This window comes from Scardinius erythrophthalmus (genome assembly GCF_964197995.2).
Source record: "Scardinius erythrophthalmus genome assembly, chromosome: 12".
NCBI classification, from domain to species: Eukaryota; Metazoa; Chordata; class Actinopteri; order Cypriniformes; family Leuciscidae; genus Scardinius; species Scardinius erythrophthalmus.
Window position 1 is genome coordinate 17,456,549 of NC_138232.1, and position 8,643 is coordinate 17,465,191.

At 36.5% G+C, this 8,643-nt stretch overlaps 1 protein-coding gene across 1 annotated transcript; it reads right to left on the reverse strand.

Moving 5' to 3' along the window:
* Positions 1-1,566: 1,566 nt before the first annotated feature.
* On the reverse strand, positions 1,567-7,708 carry ttc22 (tetratricopeptide repeat domain 22; the record flags this gene model as incomplete). Its single annotated transcript, XM_081380169.1, has 7 exons — positions 1,567-2,993; positions 4,065-4,217; positions 4,694-4,855; positions 5,146-5,264; positions 5,969-6,084; positions 6,250-6,305; positions 7,148-7,708. The coding sequence occupies 7 exons, from the start codon at positions 7,706-7,708 to the stop codon at positions 2,466-2,468; spliced, it is 1,695 nt and encodes a 564-aa protein (XP_081236295.1). The 3' UTR covers positions 1,567-2,465.
* Between the last annotated feature and the right edge of the window lie 935 nt (positions 7,709-8,643).

Sequence of the window (8,643 nt, forward strand, 5' to 3'; positions counted from 1 at the left end):
GAAATGAAATTAGGGTCTGGTGTTCCTCAGGGCTCTATTCTTGCCCCGGAACTGTTTAATCTTTATATCCCTTTGGGTTCTATTTTATCTAGATATGGGGTATCTTTTCATCCGTATGCCGATGACACACAAATTTACTTGCCTTTGAAGCGTGATGATAAGCTTGCTTTAAAGCCAATATTGGACTGTTTGGATGAACTAAAACTCTGGCTCGCTAGTAATTTCTTGAGTCTTAATGAGAGCAAGACCGAAATTATCTTGTTTGTTTCAAATGATCGCAGTACACATGATTTTGATCTCCATGACGTTGTTACCTTATAGTACCACTTGTGTTCGGAATCTGGGGGTTTGGTTTGATAACAACCTTAAATTTGATAAAAGATAAGTGCTGTGGTTAAGTCCTGTTTTTACCGTCTTTGTCTTTTAGCCAAGGTTAAGCCCTTCTTGTCTGTAAAGAACTTTGAGATTGCCATGCATGCTTTTGTAACTTCCCGATTAGAATATTGTAACTATTTATATATTGGTGCCCCTCAGATATGCATCACACGTTTGCAATTAGTTCAAAATGCAGCTGCACAGCCTCTCAAAGGGAAGCGTAAATGTGAACACATTACACCAGTTTTGATTTCGCTTCATTGGCTACCGGTTAAATATAGAATTGATTTTAAAGTTTTGTTATTTGTTTTTAAGTCTTTGCAGAACCAGGCTCCACAGGTACCTATCTGAACTACTGAAATAAGTTCAATTCAATTCAATCTGCCCATAGTCAAGATCACTAAGATCGGGGGACTCTAATTTACTATCTGTCCCTAGAACTAGACTTAAAAATAGGGGTGATCGTGCTTTTGCAGTCATCAGCCTTAAGCTATGGAATAGCTTACCAGCTTACATCAGATCTGCCTAAACCTTGTCAATTTTTAAATCAAATTTCAAAACAATTTTTTTTTTCAATAGCTATTAATATATCTTCAATATTTTTTTTTTATGTTTTTATTTTTTATTATCTGATTGTTTGTCTTCTTGGCCTTGTAAAGCACTTTGGTCAAAACCATTTTTTAAACGTGCTATACAAATAAAATTGTACTGTATTGTAACAAAAAACAATGTTATTGCTCCTCTTCTAGCTTTTATGACAGCCTGTATTCTTTGAGGTGTGGACTTATCATCCTGGACATCTCCCCTGGTCCTTTACCCATTGTGCAATCCCATATCATAAATGAGTTGCGAAATTTGATTGTTTTGTTCAGGCAGTCGTCATTGTGTTTCATTAGAATGGGTAGTTGTTACGTTTTAGTATTGGGTAGGATTAAGGGATGTAGAATATGGTAATGAAGAATAAGGCATTAATGTGCTTTATAAGTATTTAGAAATAGCCAATATCCTAGTGATATGCATGCTAAAAAACAACTACTTAATAGTGAGTAACCAAAAACTTTAATTGAATTTGCTTGAGGTATGTTTCGTGAAGCCAAAATGTTACGGTATTGAACAAAACTTTTTTTGTGTCATATCTGTGATTGCCAGGGGTTGTACAGTGTGTCCAGAAGACTGAGACCAAATGCTTTTAGGATGTTTTTTTTAATATGACATTTTTGTTACAAATGATATAATCAACATAATTTAAATGAAACCATTTTTAATCTTCTTTTGCTTTAAAAACAGCTGTACTCAAGCCAACATGAACCATAAATCTGTGTAAAACTAACTTGATCATGTTATCCAGCATGGTTCGAGAATGTTCCTAAGAGGTGCACATGATCAATTTCACAAATTTGCTTATTTATTAGTGACCCAGAAATAGTGCAGTATTTATTAAATATTTTAATCATGAGGTTTCCTAAAACTTTTTCTTTACTTGTAGATTTAAATGGGGAAAAAAGTCCCAGATTTTGAATGTGGTCTCAAGGTGTGGTCACATTTACCATTGCTCAGTGAAACTTTGTGGGCAGAATCCAGTCATTCCAATAGGAATCCATGTGATTGGGATTTTTGAAAATGATTTTCCTTCTGCTCATGTTCAAGTTTAACGTGAATTTGACCAACAGAAAGCTGCATGGTTTGAAATTGACTTCTGTGTAAGCTCTGCTTCATAAATCCCAACGCTATTGACAATGGGACAATTGTTTTTTTCATGTGCTTTTTGCTAATGTGACTGCACTTTCAGGCTTCTGAACCCCATAGTACATTGTTAAAACACTTATTTCTAGTCAAACTGGCTCTTCACGCTTCGTGGCATGTGCTGGAGGAAAGCGTAGCCAAAAGACAACATTCCAATGAGACATTTTTCATCTTTAACACCATAGTAATACATTTAGGATTTTACAATACATTTCCCTTGTCCATCTCTCAGCTTTAACAGAAGTGAATACCTCTAGTTTGAAATAGTTTGCTGCATTATTGTTAATTACTGTCTTAACATGCACAACTCATGGACATTATCTGGAGTCACCTTCCCATTGCTCCTTTCAAATAGAAATGGACCTGCCCAGTGCAAACTTTTTCCCTTGTGGCTGTACGCTCCTCAGCAACTTTCTAACCACTTCCAACCTTCCTTTCCTGATCAGATCTTTTGAGAGCTCCGTCACCTCATCCGTGTGTGCTCGGCATAGTGCTTTTAACTCAGTCTGAACAACATCTATTCCATATCGCTCTTCCGCCTCCTTTAAACATTCTTCTAATTGGATTATAGTGTGATCTGTGTCTCTCCCGCATTGGGTGAAGCTCACAAGAATAGCCTGTAGCAGGCAGCGCAGGACCATCGTGTTTTGGACTCTAGGGGGTTCCAGTTCAAGCGCTTTCCTGAAACAGTCGATGGCGTTCTGCTCCTCTCCTTTCAGCAGCAGGCAGCGACCCCGCAAGAGCTGTAGTTTAGAGATTGTAGAGCCGAGAGGACACTGCAGAGCTTTAGCTAGACTAACCAGGGCCTGGTTTATCGCCATCTCATCAACCAACAGGCTCTCCTGTAGGGCGTCAACACCCATGTAGTAGTAAACCTGAGAGAAGTGGACAGATGGATATTATGCTCTTAAACTGCATAGTAACTATATTAGTAACTACTCTACCGGTCAAAAGTTTGGAATAATTAAGATGTTTTTGAAAGAAGTCTCTTATGCTCACCAAGGCTGCATTTATTTGATGAAAAAGTCTGTAAAAATCACAATATTGTGAAATATTGCTACAATTTAAAGTAACTGTTCTCTATTTGAATATATTTGATTATTCCTGTGATGGCAAAGCTGAATTTTCAGCAGCCATTACTAAGACTTGAATAATGGCTGCTGAAAATTCAATTTTGCCATCCAAGGAATTACATTTAAAGTATATTCAAATAGAACGGATATTTTTAATTGTCACAGGATCCTTCAGAAATCATTCTAATATTCTGATTTGCTGCTCAAGAAACATTTCTTATTATTATAAATTGATCAAAGTGACAGTAAAGACATTTATAATGTTACAAAAGATTTGTATTTCAAATAAATGTCTTTCTATTCATCAATGAATCCTGAAAAAAAAAGGTTTGGTTACACTTTATTTTAAGGTGTCCGTGTAACAGTGCAATTATACATTTAAGTACTATGTAATAATACTTAATGGGCTTACTATAGGGTTAGGGTAAGATTAGGGTTTGGTTTAGGGATATAATAATGTAATACATCATTATTAGTTATTACTACATTAACTACATGTAACATGAGGACACGATAAAATAAATTGTTACCAAAGGTTTTCACAAAAATATTAAGCAGCATTTTCAACATTGATTATAATAAATGTTTTTTGAGCACCAAATCAGCATATTAAAATAATTTCTGAAGGATCATGTGACACTGAAGACTGGAGTAATGATGCTAAATTCACCATCAAAGGAATTATAGTATATTCAAATAGAACGGTTATTTTAAATTGTGATAATATTTCACAATATTACAGTTTTTACTGTATTTTTCATCAAATACATGCAGCCTTGGTTAGCATAAAAGTTTTCTTTCAAAAACATTTAAAATAAAAAATCAAATAATTACTCCAAACTTGTGACCGCTATCTTGTGTTCTCATAACTACCTGACCCATCTCCAAATGAGTCCTCAAACAGGGTCGGACAGCCAAAACACGTTCCAGGTCAGCACGAGCTTCTTTTAGAATCTGACGGTCAGGGATTCCACCTTGGCCACACTTCGCTTTATCAAGATCCTTTGCATAAGTGGTGACACTAAGCTAGAGAGAAGGTAGAAAAGGGCAAAGAATACATATTTTGAGATGCATTAAAACTATCAGAGCAATATTAGACAGAAAAAAAAGAGAAGAGGTAAACGTATGTAACGTATATAACAAGGACACTGTAAAATAAAGTGTTACCTAAAGTGTGTCTAACTTGATTGGTTTTTAGATATGAAATTCACACATTTAAAATGTCCAAACACTTTCTGGGGAAACATTATAACTATAATTTTTAGTCTGCCTTTTAATATTTAAGTCACAAAATTGGTGTTTCTTTGTCTTTGCAGAAACATTTGTTTTTGTAGATTATCCTGGGGTGTGATTCAAGGGGAGGTTATAAAAAAACAAATGCACAGCCGATTCAACATATTCAATGTTTGTGAGCGGTACTTTTATAGGCACATGTAAATACAAATAAATATATTTGACAATTGTAATGAATTGTTGGTTGGGGGAGGTAATATTTCTCTTACCTTGGCACGTGTACAGTACGCCTGCCAGTTCAGTTCTGCATCAGGCAGGACACTCAGTGCCATGTTACAGATACCTATGGCCATCTCCAGTTTGCCTGACAGGAAGAACACGTCCGTTAGCCTGTTGAGTATGAATGCATCCTCTGTGGCGAGCTTAATGGCCTTTGAAAATCAGAAGTGAGAACAAATCTAATCATTTACAGCCTTTACACTGCATTATTACTCACATAGTCAAAGTATTATAAGCTTTTCAGTTTATCAGCTTATGTAACCAAACAAGCCTAAACTCATCTTTCTAACACCTGTGTCAAGAATCAACAAAGTTACACGTCATGGGACATGTTGTGGATACAGAGAAAATGTGTGCAAATAACCTCAAGACTGAAATATGATTAGCTTGACTACAATAAAACATTCTACATTCTAAATTTTTCCTAGGCTGACATCCTTACCGATCCATAACACGTCAAAGGGTCAGATCCAGAAAAACCACAGTCATGGACTGACATTGGCACAGTGGAGAACTCCTCCGTCCGCTCCAGCATGAGACCAACATAACACCAGGCCATGGCTAGAGAGTAAAGAGAGATATTAAGACATCTTAATGATTCCTTGACATCTGAGATCTGCTCAGGACGCTGATATGAAGTCATTAAAAGCCAAGCGTGACATGTGGCAACATAAAACTAGAAAGGCTGGTCTGTGAAACTTCTTACTTCTCCTTTTATGTAATGTGGATAATGGATTGGGCCAATGGGGCCTGTGCCCGGTTGTCAGGGCCCTCAAGGTAAGAGTGAAGTAAATGCAAAAATGTCATAGACAGACAAAAAGCACTTGAACGTGTGCCAGTGAGTACTGTCAATGTGAAATGGACAAAAAACAAAACAAAAACAAAAAACAGGGAATTTTCTCTGTTCTTGGCCCCTCCATGCTTCCTGAACACCTTATTGCAGTTTTAATTCACTTATGGCCATAGTTCAACTAAATTCAAGTTAGGGAACAATTAGTTCAACATGATCATGATTTATCTAAAACAAGGGAACTAATTAGGTAGCCATTCATCGAAGTACTGCAAAATACTTATGATGTGTTTGTTTTCATAGTTGCATAATTGCAACTTTATAAATCACATTTGCAACTTCATATCTAATATTTGTAAATGCATTATCTGGACATTACATCTCACAACTCTGAGGACCATAATCTGTACCTGATTAATGGTATCATCAGTGTAACCAATAAATCCAATCTTCATGTATAATGCATGAAAATTACCTTTGAGATGTGTGTTGTCAGATTGTAGAGTCTCTGTGAGAAACTTGAGGCCCTTGTTAAAATAGGTCAGTCTTGTTAGGTCAATGTCTTTTGAATCCCTCACAATTCCATCTAACCTATTAAAACAAACAAACAAAGGTTGAGATCAGCCTATTAAGGTTTAAGTTCATGATAATGAATGTCTAAGCTGACTCAAATGCTTAGATGTGCAATCAGATGTTGGATGGTGTGTTAAAAATGAAGCTAAACAGGTAGGTGTCGGAAAATACTTATGTAAATACCTTATGTAAATTGTTGCCATTTTGAAATACCAACTTCTTTTTTCCTCTATTGGGATCTGTAAGAAATAAAACAACAGAATAATGTTACACTCTAAAACACTTGATGTACTGTGTTCATTCCCACACTGATTTCACTGTATTTTGAACTGTGCATTGTATTGTGTTTTGTGTTGGGTTAACATTGCCCTGGCAGAACATTACCAGTACCTTTTCCAATTTTTCTATAGATTTCTTTTTCTAAAGTGATATGGCTTAATATCTAAATTGATATGAAATATTTATTGGCTCAATGACATGACAAATATTTGTCCATCTATATCAAACAATTCTTTCAAAAATACATTAAAAATGCAATTTACATACAATTGCTTGTACACATCTCTTCTATGATGAGTAAGTTTTTAATTTCTAAATCAAAATTCATTGGGATATTTTTGGAAGGGGCATTCAGTAAAAATGTCATAACGAATCATAAGAAACAGCATAAGAAAAAGCCTACTAAAAATGCCTCATTTAACCCCATGACTGTTTGTCAAAGTCAGTAAGTCTCTTAAAATATCAGATGCGGCCAATTTTTTGCCAAGTATAGTTATAAAATATCATGTGGTGGGATTCCCCAAAAACTCAATGATGTCTACACTGTAAAAAATGACTGCTGTGATTATTTATCACAACTTAAAATTCAACATTAGAATAAGAAATAATGTGTTGTTTCAACTTAAAGAAGTATGTGTTTCATGCTTGACTTAAAATATTAAGTTTAGTTAACTTTGTTGGATAACAAGTTGGATATTTAAATTATCTCAACATTTTTTACATTTAATAATTCATTTTTTTTAAATATAAAATATTGACTCTCCTGCATATCTACGACTCCCTGAAACTGTAACGTGCTCACCAGTTCCTCTCCGTAATCGAGTGCACGGTTGTATAACATAAGCGCAGCTGTCAGTCTCTCCCGTAAATCTTCGTCCCTCTCCAGCTCCACGTCATGAGGATGTACATACGCCTGTTCAGCCAAGCATCGTGCCACCCTGAGCCTGCAGTCTGCCTGGTTCTCCCCCATCTCTTGCCCCATTAGGGCAGCCACACGCTCCATGCACTCCCCCTCTTCCAGCTCTCGACCCAGGCGTTCGTATACGTAACCCAGGTTGGCCCAGGCGTTGAGGTTTTCTGGATCCTCTTGGCAGATGCTGTGAAAGGCCTCTTCTGCCGTCTCCAGTTCGTCCATATGAAAGGCCAGCAGGCCCAGAATATTGCGCACAGCATACTGTAGTTGTCCCGTCTCAGCTTCGAGCTCAGCCCTGAGGCTCTCACACTTGAGCTGGGTGTCTCGGTGCCGAAGTGTGGCTGGTCCATTGGGTTCACCATTCAGATTCAGATCCAAATGAAAGTGGCCAGGGATGTAGGCCATCCCCTCAATCAGAGACTCAATGTCCTCTTCTGTGCTGTCCTCCATTGTCTCCCACACACGTACTGACGATGCCTGGCTAAGACAGACTTAACAACTTATTAGTGGGACAGGAAATACAGGTTTAAAGAGGAGGAGAAATGAGACATGAGTAAGGAAAGTTGTGGAACATGTGATTTCTTGCTTCCTGTAACAGGTTTCTCCGCCCCAACATTGCAGTTTTTACATTAACTGTGTTCATTTCAAATGAAAACATGGGCGTTTGCTTCAGTTACTGTGTAAAGAATGACTCCTGCTTTCTGAATTTGAGTGACACACCATGGTGTCATGTCATGTAGGGATTGTCTTTTACCATGAATCAGCAAAACATGGTGCCAGAAAGAACACCATTTTAAATGCTGCCAGATATGATAGAAATGTAAAACAGTCCTCTGCGTTGTACGATAACAAAAGGCAAAAGTGTGTGCAAAAGCTATTGTTAATTCACAACTTCCTGGTCTGTGTTTGAGTGAACAACTTGAGGGTGAGTAAATGATGACAGAATTTTAATTTTTGGTGAACTATCCCTTTAATGTCTAAAGACTACAGGTTTAAGGTCCAAAGACTACAACAATGATAATTTACTCACCCTTCTGTTGTTCTAAACGTGTAGGCCTATGCCTTTCTTTCTTTCTTCTTTGAACATAAAAAAAGAAGTTCAGCAGAATGGCTGAGCTGCTCTTTTCCATATTATGAAAATAAATGGGGACCAGGAGTGGTGCCATATTAATTACTGTATAAATATTCCATTATCAATAAATGCTTCAAAGTCTGATGGGACAATCTTTATTTAATGACAAACATAAACTGTGTATTAAGTTATTGATATACTTTCAATTAAAGATGTATTTATTAATATGTCACCTTGGGTAAACTATGCCTTTTAAAATCATTTATATATCTTCTAAAATATTACAGTTATACAAAACAATTATCTTGATCTT